This window comes from Fusarium oxysporum, chromosome VIII, assembly GCF_013085055.1.
Source record: "Fusarium oxysporum Fo47 chromosome VIII, complete sequence".
Lineage (NCBI taxonomy): Eukaryota > Fungi > Ascomycota > Sordariomycetes > Hypocreales > Nectriaceae > Fusarium > Fusarium oxysporum.
In genome coordinates, this window is record NC_072847.1 from 792513 (window position 1) to 812179 (window position 19667).

Consider the following 19667-nt stretch of genomic DNA (forward strand, 5'->3'; position numbering starts at 1 on the left):
CGCTCTCGACAGGTTTCGACGACCGATGCAGCTCCTCGTTCACGTCAGGTCTCGCAGACTCTACCGGCTCCAGAAGTCGATCGTGCTCCCGATGTCGCCCAAGCGCCCGGGCTTGAAGTTACTCCGACTGTCATCAATGCTCCTCTTGTCAGAACGACACCGAGCGTAGGTCGTGTGCCTAAAGTTCGATCGACTCCTAAGATCGCGCTTCTTCCAAGTGTTCGATCTTTGGTGGGCAACACTATTATCCCGTCGACTGCAAAGACTCCTCGAATTGCAAAGACCCCAGCGGTGGCATCTCCTCCCGTCGTCGCCCCTAACCCTATCCTCGTGCCGATTTCTGTAGCTCGGGGTGTACCTGGCGTTGCTCCTGGACCCTATGCTGCTCCTATCCCACTGTCGGCACCTCTGCCAGTTATTGCACTGGTACCTATAATCGCTAGGGCTCTGGCCACTGCTCTTGCGCCGCGTGTTTCCGATGCCCCCAAGGCTGCTCGACTACCTTTGACTCAAGAAGCTCCCAAGTCGACGCTAGCTTCGAGGTCAGCAAAAGCTCCCAAGGCTTTGCCGCCGCCTCCCACTAAAATCCTCCTTGGTCAGGCGTAAAGTTGATTGTTGATGAATGGAAGTTCTGCAGGGCATGCCAATTAATTGGTTCGGAAAGCTACTGTGTTAACTGGCTTCTCTCGTGAAAGCCCACCTGGTCTCCTCCCTATGTAGGTGCTTCAGGAATGGCCTCAAGCATCAGTTGGCAAACATATATAGGCCAAACAACAGAAATTGCACCGTAGGCTGAATACAAGTATTGTAAATTTTCTTTTGAAGATGAAAAGAATTCTACTCGAGGCAGCCACAGTTTGGGAATGTATACCGCTGTAGCTTTGGCAACTGTCATCCCCGCATCCCCGGTCCTTCCTTCCTTTGATGAACTTGGGTGAGCTACGTACAATCTGCCATTTCCTAGCCACAAGGTTCAAAATAGGACCATTAACCGATAAGAGACGGCATCAGTGATGTTCTGAGGGCAAAGGTTGATCTGTCAATTGTTGCACTGGTACGTCTCATCACTAGGGCACATCCATGAATATACACATTCTTCAATCTCGCTCCTGTATTGACAATCTCCAAAACTACCTGACTGGATGAAAGACATGGCCAGATAAGCCTCGGTATTTATACCAAGATCTGCTTCCACTACGATCAATTGTTGACAAACCCTAAGCATGGGGTCTAGGTTTAACGAAAGGCAACCGCCGCTCAAAATTCCCAACTGTGCTCGACCTTCACCGAGCTCTGCTGAACACCACCATAAATCAGCGAGAATCCCATCTCTGCCCCGTCCCATATAAATTCGATCTGCAAAGGGGCTTTCAGATCAGCATTCATGTCGGACTTCAACCCAACATCAACGGTCTTCCAGCTGAGTCGACAGACATCTTGATGGTATTGGCCTGCATTCTGCTGTGTGCGGCAGACACGAATACTGAAAACTTCACTGCTGGCGGGATCCTCGGCCGAGAGAGCTTCTACGGGTATAGGTCGTAGATTAGGGCTGGTGGCGTCAAGGGATTCATTCTGTTTAGAGGATTATTAGTGATATATTAATAGTATGAACCTGAAGGAAAAACTAACGTCATGGACGAGCCAGAAGACTGAGTTCCCGTGGCTAGCACGCACTCCCCAGCTAGCTCTGACGATTCTTGAGGTTATTAGCACCGGTTGCTGAATCGCCTGCGCTTTGAGAGCCTGGATAACGGCTCCCCAGGACACAGCATTCCACCTTCATGGCACGGTCAGTTATCTGAGTGTGAGGAAGGGTGGGAGAGTTACCCTTGTCCATCTGGATATTCGAGAATGTTGGTGGTGGGAGAAACTCTGTTCACTGTCTGCACAACTTTCTGTCGCAGGTAGCCATTCTGGCCGAAACCTCCAGCCACAATGAGGTGCTGGTGATCTTCATGTTAGTGGGCGTCGCTCAATACGAGCTTTAAAAACATTTCACTCACCGACACGTCCTTCGAAAGCGAGCTGGAGATTTTCTGCATCTCCATCTCGATCAGGCTTGTGATCTTTCCCACAATGGGGTTAAAGACCGAAGCAAGATCACCACTAAATTTCCTGTTAGCATCACGTATATCCATTGCAGCTCATAAGACACTGCACGAGTCTCAGTCACTTACTGGGTGAATGTGATATCGTCTCCTTGGCCAACGGGCATTCTTTTGTAGCGGCTCGCAGCCCACTTGATAGGCAGGTAAATATGCTTGGTTGGGAAATTGTCATTAAAGCACACCTTTATATCAAGCTCCCAGTGGTTGTAGACTATGCCGTGAAGATCCTTTTCTGTCAAGGTCTGGAATGCCCGGGGAGAGGTCATCGTCTCGACCTTGTCCTTTAGAAGTTGCATGAATGCATCGTCGAGAATGCAAGCTCCGGCAAGGATACATTGGCCAGGAAGCACCTCTTTGACACGGAAGGGGCGAACGGAGCATATTTCATAGGCGCCCGTGTCCTTGAGGGGGGATGAGCACCAAACAAAGAAGCTTAGGTAGGGTGACGAAAAACTTACAACGGTACCGCCGCCACAGTCGCAAACGATGACAACATGTCCAGGTTGAAGTTTGGAGATCTAGGGGCGTGTTAAGCATAAACAGATGACCAGGATTATAGAAAGTCGTTCTTACTTGTGTCTCTTGAAGGTAGTATGCCGTAGAAAAGAATGCCAGAGCCGCAGCCTCTGGCTCGGCAAGGAATTTGGGAGCCAGTACCACATTCTCATTGAGAATACGTGCTTCATGGAGGGCTTCATTCATCTTTTGACGAGCATTGCTAGGCCAAACCACAGGAACAGTGACTGTTAACTGGATATAAGGGTCGGGGAACTCTTTTTGAAGCTCGTCACGGAAGACATTCCAGATCTTGCTAATGTAATTCGCTGTAGCATTGACGGCTGTGATATTCATAGCTTCCCGGGTATTGTTTAATTTAATAAACTTCGGTGAGTTTCGTACATCCGTTGGTAGGTCATCACGATGTAGCAGGCTAAGCTTAAACCATTCGATAGGGATTTCAGAGACCTCGATTTTGGTTGGGATTTTCTGCGACTTTCTGCCGTCAACTTCCCACCAGAAGGATGTCGGTAGATCCGGGTTTTGCGTCAATACTGCATACGAAATTCCAGAAAACCTACAGACTCGAGTGAGCAAAGTGAGTATCAAGAGTTGTGTTGTATGACTTACGTGGTTCCAATATCTAACCCGACAATGACACGGGTTCTGCTCCCGGATTGGGATGGGTTCTCTGAAGAAGCCATATCTCTTTGAGCTTCAATCGATATAGGTTGAAGGAAAGTCAGATGGAAAGTTTCAGCGTCTGACGGACAGGAGATGAGGAAGCTTAAGCTGCGCTGGTACTATGAGTACCCCGGGATAGAAGCCTTGCAGGCAGTGCAGCCCATGTATGACTTATCCGATGCATCACAACCTAGACCTTCTGCCCTGCCATGCACGGCAGGCCAGTGAGGATATGATAGGTAACGATATGACTCGTCACGCATCTGTGGGGTCATTACAAGGCATCAATAGAATGAAATGTCGGTCAATCCCAATAGTTTCAGTTGTGGAACAAGGCAGAGGAGGAAAGGGATACTGTGCTGGTCAGTGTATCCCAAAACAGCCACTCATCAGGGCATCCTTAACGGAGACTTGCTTGGATACCCGCCCCATGGCTGGAAGCTACATTAGCTCAGTTACATGTCCTGAGTTGCACGTTCAAAACAAGACAATCAAGCCAATTAGAAACGGCATCTGCAATATTGCGAAGGGGAAAGACCATCATGCGGGAGGCACGGGCTGTGTGAATAGAGATTTGGCGTTTCTTTGTCCAAGATGCTACCAATGAAGAAACAAGTTCCATCAACCCCTCTTCGTACAATTACAAAAATAAAATTAAAGGTGCAAGATTCATTGACAAGCTTGTTGCTCACCTCTCTAATGCAGATGATGCTAGTCTCGGGTTGCCTCCTGTCCATGCAGCAGACGATCAACAGAGCTGAAACTATCGCAGCAGAGGCGTTGTTTGTCCAGCTACGCACGGCCTCTTGTCATACATAGAAACTCACTGCTTTATCTGGCAGTCGGTGGTGATTGGTTCTGTACTCCTGTGGTCATGTGTTACGGGGATGGGGGGTGGGAAACAAGAGACTGGATTTTGGTGTAAGTCAGCAGGTTGTATTTTTTCCCCGGAAGGCAATCGACTTTAGACAAGGATGAGTACATAACGTGAAAGGCCGCTCGCACTTTTGAAATCGGTAGCTTTCGAAACAATCCTCCTTTCCCTCAAATTTCTCACACAGCGGCGATCGCGTCTTTCTTCCTTCTCAGAACATGGCTGGCCTTCGAAGATCCAAGCGACTGGAGTCTTGCAATCAACCTGGCCAAGACAAAGTCACCAAGATCGCAAGAACGTCAAAGGATCAGGAACAGATGGTTCCAGGGAAGAACAAAAAGACAGGACGGAGCCTCATGGAAGGACCTTCGGACCCAGGGATCGGCAGAGTGAGTAGCCACTTTAAAGCCATCTATATTCGGTTCTGAACTGACGTTTTCGAAGGCATCGCTGGATAATCCATCGCCAAATGCATCGAAACAACAGCTGGGCAAAGAAGAAGCAGTGTGGAAAGAAGCACAGCAAAAGGAAGGACAGGCCAGCGCTAAATTAGCTAGGGGTCAATTCAAGAACCTGGATGACGGTCTTGAAGACTTCCGGCGGCTTGTTCAGTCGCATGTTGGTTTGGGGTATCAACAAGGTTTCCTTTTCAAGATGTGGGACAAACTTCATAGTCACATTATGAAGATCTCAGAGGTAGCTGGTTTCAAGGATCTTCCCTGGGATAGTCTTGACGAGGCCGCTCAGCAAAAGTTCATTGGATATTCGCCTCATGCCCAACAGCTCTTTGAGACGCCTCTCATACGTCAGTTCATGTTCGCACGTTGGATCTGGGAGATCATTGATGAGAACTTTTTCTCTAGAAAGAGTCAGGACATTGAGTGGACGTCGCCGTATTGGGAAGCCCAAGCCACGATGGAGCGCATCTTACGAGGTAAGAAGAAGAAAGAAAGAAAGAAAAAAAAAAAAGTCCCTTAATTCGTGGGCTGACCTTGGCCATAGAGAGAAACTTCTGTCACGACGAGGAAAGACGGAGTGTCCAGTATCCCAACTGGCGATACACCGCAATCGACTTCTATTACTCCCTTGAAGAAGTGGGCCAATTTGAAAAGAGGATTGAGCCGGGATGCGTGGTCAAGATCGTGGAGAAAGCGGTTGGCCAATACTTCCCTGAGAATCCTGGCCCCTTCTTAACAAAGATGCTCTCACTTCTCGCAGAAACGGTTGTCAGTTTCGAGTTGAAGTTCGACTGCGGTCGCCAGACTCTTCGAAATGTGTTTCATGACCCCAAGACCAAGGAGGTATATGGATTTCCATTTTCAGCCACAGTCGAGGGATTCCACGCTGGAAACGTGATGCAATTAGTTTGCGGCGACGACGATGCTACATACGATGGTCGGCCTGTCGATCTGGTTGTGTCGCCTATGCTGGTGTTTTATGGGGATCTATATGGATATGATTACCACGTTGCGACTGTCGCATTTCCTATGCGAGTGTGTGTTGGATACCGTGACGGCTTTGACCAGGACGAGGTGACTGAGACGGAGGGGGACGGAGAAGAGGAGGTGAAGATAATCAAGGATAAAGAGGGCGGTAATGAGGATGAGGATGAGACGAAGATCGAGGACGAGGAGTAAGTACAGAGGAGCTCCCGCGCTGGAAATCTGATCAGGCGGGAATTTTCGATCTGAGGCTGTATTCCTCTGGGTACCTGATTGTATGTAGAAAGTCATTTGCGTTAGATTATTAGCTTGTTCATTTCTATCTTAATCCTATTTTTGACAAGAGATAAAATGGCGTGTAGCCTAGGGAAAAAAGTGAAGCTCCAGATCATCCATCTTGGCGTAAACTTGGTGTTGACAAAGGTGGGGTCACAGCGGTGTCACTTTCCTTCACGTGACCTCGAGAAAATGTTCGCGGCCAAGCTTCACATTTAGCCCCATCTCGATAGTGAACATCAGATGCAACTCGAGCCTTGACCTCCAGCCCGGTTCGTCCCAATTCATCACCATGGCCCTCCAACCCTGCCGTTCCGGCCTCTGGCGGAGTAGGCATGCCGCCCGCACCCTCATGCCTTGCGTGCGCACCTACGCTACCGACTCGACACCCGAATCCTTCAGGACCAAGACACCGTCTTCCTCTGGTGTCGTGCCACGATGGAGCCAGACGCCTGCCGCTATGAAGGCGCCTCTGCAACTCGACTGGGCAAAGAATCCTCAGAACAAGGTCTGGACTGTCAACAACGACCCCAAGAAGCTGGACGAGGTGTACGAGCGCCTACTGGGTCCTGGAGGCAGCAAACTTCTGCCCGAGGAGCTCAAGTGGTTGGCTGTTACGCACAAGAGCTTTGATCAGGGACGAAGAGGATTCAACGACCGATTGGCGCTTCTAGGTGGGTGGGACGAGGGATGAATGTTGGTCTATGCTGACTCTACCAGGACGAATGACTCTTGTCATGGAGACGACAAAGACAATTGTTGCCCAAAGTCCAATGGGAACACCGAATTTCGACGACGGATTTGACCGCCAGCCATTCGTGCATCCAAATTTGCAATCGGTAGACAATCTCTCCATCAAAGGACCCAAGGATGTTGTCGGCAAGGAGAGACTATCTGGCTTGGCAGCTGAAGTGGGATTGATCGATGTTGTGCGGTGGAAGCCCAAACAGGTACATACATCTGCTGTCCGCGGTAACTCGACTAACGTGCAGTAGGTGCAAAAGCTCCGAGCTTCAGGTGCCGATGTCGTGCTCAACGGCGCCATCATGGCCATCATTGGTGCCATCACATTACAGCATGGAGCAGTAGTGGCATCACAGGTTATCAGAGAGAGGATATTGTCAAGACTACAGGATTGAGCATGGTGAGTGGGTTAATCTGTATCATATCTGTACCATAAGAAAGGTCTGGACCTGTACATGACAGTCTTGCAAGCTGTAAAAATACTCGAGTCTATTGATCAGTCATGAAGCATGTCTATAGGAATTAGGGCTATAAAAGTAACGTCAGGGTATCAAATCATTGCAACAAAGGCGTCTCCTCATCTGCTGTTTGAGCATCCTCTCCATTGTCTTCCTCGTTGTCGTGATGAATGAGCTTCTCTCGGTATATCCACCCAACGCACGTTCCAGCGCCAGGTCCAACAACAATGGAAGTGATGATTGTTGTCAAAGGAACGCGCCACCCAACCTCCACCAACATCCAGTACAGAACGGTCCAGAAGATGAACTGGGCGTTGACTTCAATGAAGACAATGATTGATCTCGTCATTTCTTTGCGGTCGTCGGGTCGAGTCAAGCTCCAGATGAAAGAAACATGAGCCAGAACCGAGCAGATCAAGGGCAGCATGTAAACAAACAACAGAGACCACCGATTGGATGCGAGATGGACGAGTGTTGGGTCAACTCTTCTCAGAGCAGCGATAGTGTGACGAATAATCTGGCGAATGATTTCGACATAGATCGGGAAGAAGAGCCAGATGCCGATCGTCTCGGGAGTTGTATAGAACAGCATAAGAAAAGACGGAAGAAAGTAACCAAGCGCTACACTGATAGGAATAGCCACGAGCTCACTGTCAGGAAGATGACGACTCGTAAAGATCTGATGCGCATCGCCACCCTCATCTCTCCTCTGTGCATTCAAAACACTTCTCGCGCGATGCAGAAACGCAGGAATAATAACAAGCTCCCAGACGACAGCACCACCCACAAGATCAAACACCAACCATGGACCAGTAGGATACGCGATGAGAACATTCGGCGCATTGCAGATACGCGCTGATTCAACGGTGCTCACTGTCAAGAGACCGCCGATAAAGGCCAGCACAACGCCCATAACAGCGCGACTGCGCAATGAGTGAAGCGCGGCGCGGAAGAAGCTGATCAGATAGCATAGAGGTGTGCCGAGACCTGGAATGCGACTAACACCAGGAAGGCGGGCGTGAGAGTGGCATTGGGACCAGAGAAGAGCAAAGTTGACGTCTGAGTGGAGGAAGAGAGTGACGATGGTTGCTGCGGCTAGGAGGATTGGGGGGATGATTAGGGAGCGATATGAGAAGTGGTGAATAGGAGCTTTCCGAGGCATGTTGATCGTTTGTGTTGGATTAGCGATGATGAGAAGAAGACTGCTGTTAAAGTCTTATTATGAGTTGGGTGATCACTATGGTCATGTGGAAGAGGCTCTCGTGATTAAATTACACGACCATTTTTGGTGTTGAGATCCACACCATTACACCAACGTTAGGCTTAATGGGGAAATATGCAGCAACTTGGCGAATCGTTATCAGATGTTAACCCATGCAACCAGGTATTCATTCACTTATAATGAGATGAGAAAAATATGGCTTTAAGTCTTTCATCAATACCATCTCCTAGTAATGGATGTGATACATTGCAACGACTCGAGCAAGAGTGAAGCAGGAAGCAGCCGACGTGAGAAATAAGTAACTTTTCCTACGTTGAATAAATCTTCAGAGCAAATGGTGCAACCCTTTTTGGCTCATTTTCTACAGCATTGTGGATGTGATGAGCCTTCATCTCAACACCATTCTCAGGCTCAATACGGAACACGATTAAGCTGAGATTAAAGGTATAATATTATACCAACTGATATAATAAATAAGGATATATGTATTACTCTCTTAGTCTTGATACCCTTATTAGGCGTGAACCGTCATAGTGCTCTCAGTGAAAATGTTCATCTCAGTTCTCACCACATTACCATTCAAAACAGTAATCGAGTGGACAGACTCCCTTTGACGGATCCTATCGAATGTAGTTGTCGCTTAAAAATCTTTCTGATTTAAATCCATCGGGAATCTAAGCGATCTTAATCGAGATGTGCCTCTTTGGCAACGTACATGTGAAGTACTACCCTGGGTCTCTCTGAAGATCCATGCATCCTCAGAATTCTTGCTATGCTTCACAGGACAGCTGCATGCAAGCAGTAATCAGGCAGTAATCAAACACGGTTCTTCAGTCAAGTCATGCAATATTTGCATCTCTGCAGTTTGTAGACCTTCAGGGTATTCATGACCATCCCGTCCTGGAGTCACGCATTTAGCGCTAGATCTTTGTTTGGAGACTGAGAAGAGGTGCGCAACTTATATTTAACCATTCTAGGAAGAATTTATGTTCGTACACCAGATGCTTCTCGTTGCTCAGTGCTCTTATCAGCCAGCTCTGATACTGTCATCTGCGTAACGCGTATAGCTTTGGATGAGCTACAATAAGTTTCAAGCCGCGAGTCAAATTGTCTTCTATAATACAAAATGGCTACATCAGAGAGAAAACGACTGAAAGGTATGGACTTGGCTGAGTTTTGTTGACGATGAGTTGGCCTTGATCGGCTTTAGTCGACATTTACGAGGACGCACTCTTGAGCGAGAAGAGCTCATGAGCGTAACTGGACTCAAGATTCTGAACGCACGCTCACAAGAGGAGTTTCTTCAAGGGCCTGGTGCAACTGTATAGACCGAGTCCTGTATGCAAGTACACCAAGCATCTTGAGACCACCCAGTTCACAGCAAATGACGATGCGTTCTTCTCTTCCTGGCACTACCAACAGACCAGCCTGCCGATGGATAAGCCGCATGAAACGTACCCCACGTCAAATACATCATACATCATGATCTAGGCCCATCTTTGACCGTTTCACGCCCGGATTTCAACGTCCGAGGAGGGGAAACCATCTGCATTTGGAGCCAAGCGTCTCGGCAAGACTCATCAGGCAGGTCCGTAGCCACAAACTCATCTGACTGGATGCACAACATGTCGCTACTTAAATTCTCCCGAAGCTCCCGCTGGTAAATAGTCTATGATTCGATGATACCCTGCATCGTTTGATGCTTCTCCGCAGCTGCGGCCCCTCCCCCAGGTTTTAGCGGCAGCAGTGGACCAAGCCCCTCTTCCCGGGGCGGCTAATAGAACCCCGGGAGAAACTGTAGGGTCCAAGGAAGCTCCAGTGGTGGGCTGCGGGAGCTGGAGGAACGGGGGGTACCCGACAACCTAACACATGACACAGAGACAATAACGCAACCCCTCGATTGTTTTGTCTTGTTTTTTATTCCCTCTCTTCTGGAATTCCTCACGTTTGACTGTTTTGTCGCTTTTTGGATACACAGGCCTCAAGAGTTCGGCACTTGAGGTGACGGAGCTAAGCGATCCACTCGTTCCGGTCTCGCAATCGCTCTCATGATTCTTTAATCATGGCAACCCAAATGCTTCGCCCGCTGGCCTCGTCCGCGGTTCCAGCGTCAGCTTCCGAGCTGTGCGCCTCGTCCTTCTTTCTACAGAAGCAATTGAAAGGGTATCGAGTTCAAGGTAGGTTTTGTCTGCCATTGAAGCTCATAGCTAATAAACTTCAGATGTCCTCTCTCGTCGCAAGCAATGGCACAGCACCTTGAGAGCTTCGCCTCGACAGCATGCTCTTGTCGCAGACGTCTCCAAGCCCCTCGCATTGATCCACCATGCTTCTGCACCTCCTCGCAAATATTCCACCGTGGTCCTTCCCAAGACAACTCCCTATGATCATCTTGTCGTTGGTGTTCCAACCGAGATCTTCCCTGGAGAGCGCCGTGTAGCTCTTACGCCTGCCAATGTTGCACTCCTCAAGAAAAAGGGCTTCAAGCAGGTTCTTGTTGAACGTGGTGCTGGTACATCTGCTGATTTCCTCGATGCCGCCTATGAAAAAGCCGGCGCAACTCTTGTCAATGGTCCCAAGGAAGTCTGGTCCAACTCAGACATTGTTCTCAAAGTTCGTGGTCCTGGTCTTGAAGAGGTTGAGTCCATGAAAGAAGGCCAAACCATCATTTCATTCCTCCAGCCCGCTCAGAACAAAGAACTCGTCGAAAAGATTGCCGCTAGAAAAGCTACCAGTTTCGCTATGGACATGATTCCCCGTATCTCTCGAGCTCAGGTCTTTGATGCCCTCAGCAGTATGGCCAACATTGCCGGTTACAAAGCTGTTCTCGAAGCGTCCAATGTCTTTGGTAGATTCCTCACTGGTCAAGTCACTGCTGCTGGAAAGATTCCTCCCTGCAAGGTTTTGGTTATTGGTGCTGGCGTTGCTGGCTTGAGTGCTATTGCTACTGCTCGTCGTATGGGTGCCATTGTCCGTGGTTTCGATACTCGATCTGCTGCTCGCGAACAGGTTCAATCTCTTGGGGCCGAATTCATCGAAGTCGAACTCCAGGAGGATGGATCTGGAGCTGGTGGATACGCTAAGGAAATGAGCAAGGAATTTATCGAAGCTGAAATGAAGCTGTTTAAAGACCAAGCCAAGGAAGTCGACATCATCATCACAACTGCATTGATCCCTGGAAAGCCTGCCCCGAAACTGCTCAAGAACGATATCCTCGATGTTATGAAACCTGGAAGTGTCATTGTCGATCTGGCTGCTGAAGCTGGAGGCAACTGTGAAGCTACCAAGAAGGGTGAATTGGCCGTTTACAACGATGTCAAGATTATTGGTATGCACACTCCCCTTGCTTGGGGAATCTACTGACATTTTAGGATACACTGATCTTCCCTCTCGTCTGCCAACTCAGTCCTCGACTCTCTACTCCAACAACATCACCAAGTTCCTGCTCTCAATGGCCCCTGAACCCAAGGCTTTCGGCATTGATCTATCAGATGAAGTCGTCCGAGGTGCAATCGTTACCCAAGAAGGAGATATTCTGCCACCCGCTCCTCGCGCAGCACCTCCTCCTCCACCCGTAAAGGCCGAGACAACCGAAGTGACCCCTGAACCTGTAGCTCTGACTCCCTGGCAAAAGAAGACTCGTGAAGTTGCTGGTGTCACCGCTGGTATGGGTAGTATCTTGGCTCTTGGAAAATGGACCAGCCCTCTTCTCATGTCGAACGCTTTTACATTTGCTCTGGCTAGTCTTATTGGATATCGTGCTGTCTGGGGTGTTGCTCCTGCGCTTCACTCTCCTCTGATGAGTGTCACCAACGCTATTTCCGGTATGGTCGGTATTGGTGGTTTATTCATTCTTGGAGGTGGATTTCTGCCCGAGACTATTCCTCAAGCTTTTGGTGCCCTGAGTGTTTTGCTGGCTTTCGTCAATGTTGGAGGTGGTTTCGTGATCACCAAGCGTATGCTGGATATGTTCAAGCGTGAGTTGTCCGATCTTTAACTCGACCCAGCTAACAGGAATAGGACCTACCGACCCCCCTGAGTACCCCTGGCTCTATGCGATTCCTGCTGTTGTTTGTGGTGGTGGATTCGTGGCTGCTGCATCAACTGGTGCTGCTGGTCTTGTTCAAGCCGGTTATCTTGTCAGCTCTGTTCTCTGCATTGGTTCCATCTCCAGTCTTGCTTCCCAAGCCACTGCTCGCATGGGTAATGCTCTTGGTATTCTTGGTGTCGGTACAGGTGTGTTGGCTAGTTTGCTCGCTGCTGGCTTTACCCCTGAAGTCCTCACTCAGTTTGGTGGTCTTGCTGCACTCGGTACCATCGCTGGTATGCTCATTGGAAAGCGAATCACTCCTACCGATCTCCCTCAGACTGTCGCCGCTCTTCACTCTGTGGTTGGTCTTGCTGCCGTCTTGACCAGCATCGGTAGTGTCATGGCAGACGTGATGGATCCGTCAACTCTCCACCTCGTTACAGCCTACCTTGGTGTTGTTATCGGTGGCATCACGTTTACTGGATCCATCGTCGCGTTCCTCAAGCTCGCCGGCAAGATGACGTCTAAGCCAAAGATCCTGCCTGGACGACATATCATCAACTCAGGATTACTCGCAAGCAACGCAGCCACCATGGGAGCTTTCATCACAATGGCCCCAGGAAGCCCCTTGATTGCAGCGGGAGCACTTGCTGGAAGTACTGTTTTGAGCTTCATCAAGGGATACACCACCACATCTGCCATTGGAGGTGCTGACATGCCCGTCGTCATCACTGTTTTGAACGCATACAGTGGCTTTGCTCTTGTCGCCGAGGGTTTCATGCTTGAGAACCCCCTTCTTACCACCGTTGGAGCCTTGATCGGTGTATCCGGTTCAATTCTATCGTACATCATGTGCGTCGCCATGAACAGATCACTGACAAACGTTCTCTTTGGAGGTCTAGGCACGCCAACTGCTGTACAAGAATTTAAACCTCAGGGAGAAGTTACCCAGACTTCTGTAGATGACCTTGCTGATGCACTTCTCAACTCTGAAAAGGTCATTCTCATTGTTGGATACGGTATGGCTGTTGCAAAGGCTCAATACGCCATCTCAGACATTGTTCAGACTCTTCGATCCAAGGGTATCACTGTCCGTTTCGCTATTCACCCTGTCGCAGGCCGCATGCCTGGTCAGTGCAACGTTCTTCTCGCTGAAGCCAGTGTGCCATATGACATCGTCCTGGAAATGGACGAGATCAACGACGACTTTCCCGAGACTGACCTGGCCGTCGTCATCGGCGCCAACGATACCGTCAACCCTATTGCTCTGGAAAAGGGCAGCTCTATTGAGGGTATGCCTGTGCTGCATGCCTGGAAAGCCAAGCAGGTTGTCGTCATGAAGAGAGGCATGGCCAGTGGTTATGGTAAGTCACCCGTCCCCTATCCGAATGCGGCTAACAGGAGCAGCTGATGTTCCAAACCCCATGTTTTACATGCCCAACGCAAAGATGTTGTTTGGAGATGCTAGAGTGACATGTGAAGGTTAGTAATCCGTCCAGTTTCCAAACTCAGCTGACATTTTAGCTATCAAATCTGCAATCGAAGCAAAGTCGTAGATCGTGAGGATTTCCTATGTAGTTCGTATAAGAGAAGAATCTGAAAGACCATAGAGTGCACATTTTCTAGATCTTATACCATGTTCAGCTGTAGAAATAGCAGCTCATCTGAATTCAATGCCCTTGGGTTTCTCGATTGAACCTCTACGCGAATTTATGTACACTTGACCACTCATCCTCATGCCCGAGGCGCCGCCACAGGCTCCCATGCTGAGATCTTGGACTTGGAACTAAAACGGTCAGAATTTTGCCTCCTACGAAATGCGAAACATACGTGTTGTAAGTCTTGAAAGCGCCACGGGTCTGGGTAAAGTTGGGGATGGCGCGTGACGGCTCAAAGGCTCGGACACCAGCTTGTAGTAGAGGATCCTCGGTAGGAGGCTTGTCGACGCTGTAGCTGATCCAGGCGTGCCATCCGGGCTCAATGTGAGCGGCGTCGTAATCGTGCTTGGCGTACTCGACCCAGCGTGTTCGGAGGGGGAGTTCCTCGTTGTTCTCGAAGAACTTGTTGCCGGCGCGATCGGTGCCAATCAGACGACCAGCCTTGGTGTCACCTGCGGGTGTCAGTGGACGATTCGGCGGATAATAGAGGAAGCGTACCGATGTACTACTCGTGAGAAACAGGCGTCGTTAGCCAGAGTCGAGGATCGTTCGGTCAGGTACATACCAGCATCTGGACAAAGTAGTCCTGCTCGAGTTAGCATTGGCTCGTTGACGGTTGACGGCAGACATACCTTGATTCCAACCTTTCGCAGGTTGGACAATGTTCGTGAGATTGTCGACATGATGGCGGTTGAGCGACAATTGACCTCAGCGGGATGGTTGTTGATAGCTCGTCAATGATGGGAGGTTTGAAGATTACCGCGGATCAACCTCGGTAGATTGGGTTTGTGACGGCATGGGTACGTACCTTGAAGCTCAACCAGAAATTCTAGCGATTTACGAATACAAGCAATTTTAATAGAACGAGCTTCAATTGAGCTTTAGACGATTCGAGATGCTCACTCGGAGCTGTGCGCGATGCACTACGAGGCTGCGTGCCAAAAGTTTCAAGCCCAGAGTTCCCAGCGCACGAGTCCAGACCAGACAATATGCGATTCCAGCTGGGAATACTCCTCCAAGTGTGAATAGCGTTGGGGCTTTGGCTCCTTTCGTTACTGAATTGGATCGACTGGCACCGAGTTTCGATGTTCGAGGGGAACAGATTCAGATTATTCGTACACCAGCAGAGTTTTACGAGACGCTCAAGGTTGGACTTCCTCCGATACGGAAATGACAGGGCTGATTGGTTTAGGATCGGATACGAAAAGCACAAAGACGGATCTTCTTATCGACGTTGTACATTGGAAAATCGGAAAAGGAACTTATTGAAACGCTGCAGGAGGCGTTGAGGAAGAATCCGGATGTGAAATTGAGTATTCTTACAGATGCGCTACGAGGAACGAGAGAGGCGCCTAATCCATCAAGTGCATCGTTACTTGCACCTCTGGTCGAAGAGTTTGGAGCAGACCGTGTGGAAATTCGAATGTACCACACGCCGAACCTCACTGGATTGAGGAAACAGTATATCCCCAAGAGGATAAATGAGGGTTGGGGACTTCAGCATATGAAGCTTTATGGAGTTGACGATGAGATCATCATGTCTGGGTATGTCTAGAAGGTCTCCGTGATGAGAAATACTGACTTTTCAGGGCAAACTTGTCAACTGACTACTTTACCAACCGTCAAGATAGATATCATCTTTTTGCCTCAAAGGAGGTGACTGATCACTTTTGGAAGATCCATTCAGGGGTTACATCCTTCAGCTTCTTGGTTCAACCTTCAACTGAACCAGCGGGCTTCACACTCTCGTGGCCACAGAACAACTCTACCCCCTCACCGCTAGAGAAGCCCCAGTCTTTCATCAAGAGCACTACATCGACGCTCCAGACTCTGTTACATCCGACGTCAAAGCCTGAGAATGACATTTCTGATACAAGAGTTTACATGCTTGGGCAAATGTCCCAGGTCATGAAACCTGACACCTCAACTGAACTCCCCGTCATCACACACATCCTCAAAACTCTTGCCCTCCCCGCATACCGCGAGTCTTCGTGGACCTTTACAGCAGGTTACTTCAACCCCGCTCCCTCTCTGACTAAACTCCTCCTCAATACTGCCTCTACCTCCAACACCGTCATTACAGCTTCTCCTGAAGCAAACGGTTTCTACAAGTCGAAAGGCGTCTCGGGTCTCCTCCCTGATGCCTACACTCTCCTCGCCCGTCGTTTCGTTCATCGCGTACATCATGAAGGCCGTGACAACGACATCACATTGAAGGAATGGCGTTATGGCGTCGTTGGTCAGCCTGGTGGATGGACATATCACGCCAAGGGACTCTGGGTGACGATGCCAGGTGACAAGAACCCCGCTATGAGTATTATTGGAAGTTCCAACTATACTAAACGAAGCTACTCTCATGATCTTGAAGCTGGTGCTCTGATCGTAACCCGCGATGAAGGACTGAAGGGGAGACTTGGAGAGGAGCAGCTATGGTTGCAGGAACATGCTACCAAGGCAACGCGAGATGACTTTGCTCGCACTGAACGAAGAGTTGGACTCAAAGTCAGAGTTGCCATGTGGATTGTTTCGCTTGTGGGCGGAGCATTGTAATACTGCAGTGTATAATAGTGTACTCATAGATGATCAAATCTAACGATACCCAAGCAACGATATTATAACTTGACAAGATTAGCTTTCATAAGAATATTCACTGAGGGTTGCGACAGTTGGTTGTATACAAAATAATACAGGTAGTTTACACGCTCATGCCCTAATCACTGGTGTCCCTAGCTTGGGCCCTCCCTTGACCAGGCCTTGCATAACAACTCTGCTCACCAAGTCGCTCTGGTGCTTCTTGATCATCTCTTTGAGCACACTTCGTTCCAAAACCACCTTGCCTGTCTCCAAAAGGTCCTTGACATCGACATCCTCTAGATCGAGTGCTCTACCCTCCCAAGGGAGCTGCTCCATGGCGCCGAAGAGAGCTTCACGTCGGTTTCCAGTGACGAAAAGAGTTCGACCGCTAGCACGGCCCAGACCAAGGTTACCCAGCACTCCAGTCATGTATCGCTTGAGATACGCCTCCTTCAGTCCATCCTTGAGATACTTTCCAGCAACGAGCTCGTAATCAGTCGGCAACACAAGATCCATACCATCCTCACACACGATAAGATCGCCTTTTCGGTAACGGTAGCTCAGAGCTGTGCGCCATGCCTTGTCGTACACCTTTCGGGTAAGGCTGGTGCCGAAGTCGCGGGGATGAGGGCCGAATGTCTTTCCACCACCGCGGTTCACGGGACTTTGCTTGGTTCCCATACGAGCTCGACCAGTTCCCTTTTGAGGACGCATCTTTCGGTGGGAGCCGTGGACATCGTAACGGGTTTTGGAAGAGGCGGTTCCTTGGCGGGTGTTGTCACCTTCGTAGACGACGGCGAGATGGAGAAGATCGCGGCGGAGAGGTAGGTAAAGGTGGTTGACGTCCCATCGTTCGAGAGAAGTCGGTTCCAACGAGGGAAAGGCGTGGACTGTGACGGGAACGGTTGTGACTGCAACGGTCAGCAAGGTTATTGACGGTGGACGGGTGTCGTACTGGGCTTCCATGATTCGAGAATGCCTTGGGGGGTATTCGGGGATTTGTTCTCTGCAGTTTGCTTTGGAGAGACTTCTGTAGCCATTGACCTTGTGAAGGCCTTGTTGAGTGTCGCCGGCTTCATCTGTTAGCATTGAAGCAATTTGCAGTCTCTTTACATACCTTGGCAGACACCCGCAGGGCACCCATGGCCTCAGCCAGGCACCCAATTCCCTTGCCAGCCATGATATCAATTCCCTGACCGCCTTCGATAGGGAGATTCTGCCGTGATCAAGGACAGTAGTTCGCTGAATGTGGTGTTGAGGCTTCAAAAACCGTGATGCGATACTGCAGAAAAGTGGATCGGCAACATCCTCCGATCCCCGAGTTTTTAGTGGGGCCAGGCCTGTAAACCATCCCCAGAGCATTTTTCAATATCTCGAGATATCATCAGCGTCACTTTTAACGTCCCACGTCTACGGCCTCTACGCTCCGCTGCCCATCATGTCGCGCTGCCAGGCCGTTATGCGGCCAATCGCTCGGCAGCTGCGGCCCAGCGTCGCCCGGCCGTTCACCTCTGCCGCAATTCGACGATCAGCCGAGACTCAGACTGCCACGCCCAGCACAGCAGACCTCGATCCCAATACGGTGCTCCCCGAGTTTGAGCAGCAGCTTATGAAGGCTGGAAAGATGCCAATTGGATCACGACGACGAAGAATGGCCATTCGGAGCACGGGCGATCTGCCGTTTGAGCATCTCCCGTACCAGGCTTTTCAAGAGGCTCGCAAGATTCTGGCTGTGGATCGTGAAGAGAAGCTGGCGGAGATTAGCAAAGAGCTTGACAAGATTTCTCGGTTAGAAGCTACGAGTCCGGAAGATATCAAGGGGGGACAGAAGATGAAGGATATTAAAACCAAGAGTCTGCACAAATATGTCGAGAGGCTCAAGATCCTTGCAGATGCTAACGACCCCATTGTCAAGAAGCGTTTTGAAGATGGAACAGGTAGGTTATCCCAATAGACGGGCTGGGTCTGACTAACGCACCCAGGCGATATGAACAAGCCTATCTACCGTCACTACGCCGAGGCCAAGTGGCGCTCCTACGACCAACGTCTCATCACCCAACGTATCAAGCAGTTCAACATCGTCCCCGATGTCCTCCCCAAGCTCGAACCTACCGCCGATGTCCAGCTATACTTCCGCAAGCTCAAGATTCCTCCCGGCCAGATCGTCGACAGTGTCGTCAGCGAGAACGCACCCCGTCTTCGAGTTCAAGTCTTCGACAAGGGCGAGAGACTCGTCTCTGTAGTCGTCCTCGACTCTGATGTCCCCAACCCTGACTCCGATACCTTCAACAAGCGCTGCCACTTCCTCGCCGCCAACATCCCCATTAGCCCTACCGAAACATCACTACCTCTGAGCAGGATAAAGGGCGAGGATCAGCTTGCTCTACCGTGGCTCCCCGCATTCTCCCAAAAGGGTGCCCCATATCACCGTCTCGGCATCTATCTCCTCGAGCAGCAACCCGGCAAGAAGATCGACGTCGCCAAGCTCAAGGAACTATACAGCCAGCGCGATGGATTCTCGCTCAAGTCCTTCCGCGACAAGTTTAGCACAACACCCTTTGGGTTCAACATGTTCCGTAGTGTCTGGGACGAAAACACCGCAGCTGTCATGGCGCGACACAACATCCCCGGCTCAGATGTCGAGTTCAGACCTACGCGTGTGTACAGCCTCAAGCCTCCCGTCAAGCCTCGTGGATGGGAAGCCAAGCGACAAGGACCCAAGTACCGTCACCTTTGGAAGTACACCAAGAACATCAGAGGCATCTCCAACTCGAGGGGATGGATCAAGAGGAGGTAGAGAGATGGATGAGCGTGTATCATATTACTGTACATTTAGAAAATGGGAGAGTACCAAGAGAAGTAAATCACGTACAACTCAATTCTGTTTCAAGCATCACCAGTGACCTACCAGCGACTTGAACATCATCGTTATTCCCGTACTCGAGCTCAGCCGCATTATTTCCTACCAGTAGCCGCCGTCTTGTTTCAACGTATCACCGCCAATCATAAGCCTCAACTATAGTCAGACGTTTCTCCGGTGGCAACACTCGCCACGACCTCGACGACATTCACATATAGCTCTGATTGGCATGAAATGCG

The 19667-nt window shown here is 49.8% G+C and overlaps 8 protein-coding genes across 8 annotated transcripts; 4 read left to right on the forward strand and 4 right to left on the reverse strand.

Annotated features, from left to right (window-relative positions):
* Positions 1-1192: 1192 nt before the first annotated feature.
* On the reverse strand, positions 1193-3313 carry FOBCDRAFT_262990 (uncharacterized protein; the record flags this gene model as incomplete). Its single annotated transcript, XM_059611321.1, has 8 exons — positions 1193-1575; positions 1633-1780; positions 1831-1946; positions 2007-2118; positions 2181-2512; positions 2570-2629; positions 2685-3186; positions 3240-3313. 8 exons carry the CDS (start codon positions 3311-3313, stop codon positions 1258-1260), a joined length of 1662 nt encoding a protein of 553 aa, XP_059465578.1. The 3' UTR covers positions 1193-1257.
* A 1072-nt stretch (positions 3314-4385) lies between these two features.
* FOBCDRAFT_141798 (ribonuclease-III-like-domain-containing protein) lies at positions 4386-7024 on the forward strand (the record flags this gene model as incomplete). The annotated part of the gene is made up of 7 exons (XM_059608132.1): positions 4386-4556; positions 4612-4796; positions 4842-5101; positions 5170-5800; positions 6033-6559; positions 6606-6835; positions 6881-7024. The coding sequence occupies 7 exons, from the start codon at positions 4386-4388 to the stop codon at positions 7022-7024; spliced, it is 2148 nt and encodes a 715-aa protein (XP_059465579.1).
* Positions 6905-8323, reverse strand: FOBCDRAFT_46606 (uncharacterized protein). The gene has a single exon (XM_031189018.3). The coding sequence runs from the start codon at positions 8247-8249 to the stop codon at positions 7185-7187; it is 1065 nt and encodes a 354-aa protein (XP_031036283.2). The 5' UTR covers positions 8250-8323; the 3' UTR covers positions 6905-7184.
* A 2048-nt stretch (positions 8324-10371) lies between these two features.
* On the forward strand, positions 10372-13892 carry FOBCDRAFT_296727 (NAD(P) transhydrogenase beta subunit-domain-containing protein; the record flags this gene model as incomplete). Its single annotated transcript, XM_031189016.2, has 6 exons — positions 10372-10486; positions 10531-11634; positions 11678-12283; positions 12327-13700; positions 13744-13818; positions 13861-13892. 6 exons carry the CDS (start codon positions 10372-10374, stop codon positions 13890-13892), a joined length of 3306 nt encoding a protein of 1101 aa, XP_031036281.2.
* A 178-nt stretch (positions 13893-14070) lies between these two features.
* On the reverse strand, positions 14071-14749 carry FOBCDRAFT_321746 (NADH ubiquinone oxidoreductase subunit NDUFA12-domain-containing protein; the record flags this gene model as incomplete). Its single annotated transcript, XM_031189015.3, has 5 exons — positions 14627-14749; positions 14560-14580; positions 14493-14499; positions 14167-14446; positions 14071-14122 (listed from the first exon to the last, which is right to left on the reverse strand). Exons 1-5 carry the CDS (start codon positions 14675-14677, stop codon positions 14071-14073), a joined length of 411 nt encoding a protein of 136 aa, XP_031036280.1. The 5' UTR covers positions 14678-14749.
* An 89-nt stretch (positions 14750-14838) lies between these two features.
* On the forward strand, positions 14839-16564 carry FOBCDRAFT_46617 (uncharacterized protein). Its single transcript, XM_031189014.3, has 3 exons — positions 14839-15141; positions 15187-15539; positions 15584-16564. The coding sequence occupies exons 1-3, from the start codon at positions 14890-14892 to the stop codon at positions 16542-16544; spliced, it is 1566 nt and encodes a 521-aa protein (XP_031036279.2). The 5' UTR covers positions 14839-14889; the 3' UTR covers positions 16545-16564.
* Positions 16565-16697: 133 nt separating this feature from the next.
* FOBCDRAFT_142941 (ribosomal protein L4 domain-containing protein) lies at positions 16698-17748 on the reverse strand (the record flags this gene model as incomplete). The annotated part of the gene is made up of 3 exons (XM_059608152.1): positions 16698-17479; positions 17524-17647; positions 17686-17748. The coding sequence occupies 3 exons, from the start codon at positions 17746-17748 to the stop codon at positions 16698-16700; spliced, it is 969 nt and encodes a 322-aa protein (XP_059465580.1).
* Positions 17749-17898: 150 nt separating this feature from the next.
* FOBCDRAFT_228860 (mitochondrial 54S ribosomal protein YmL35) lies at positions 17899-19447 on the forward strand. Its single transcript, XM_031189012.3, has 2 exons — positions 17899-18505; positions 18551-19447. The coding sequence occupies exons 1-2, from the start codon at positions 18007-18009 to the stop codon at positions 19363-19365; spliced, it is 1314 nt and encodes a 437-aa protein (XP_031036277.2). The 5' UTR covers positions 17899-18006; the 3' UTR covers positions 19366-19447.
* The last annotated feature ends 220 nt before the right edge of the window (positions 19448-19667 follow it).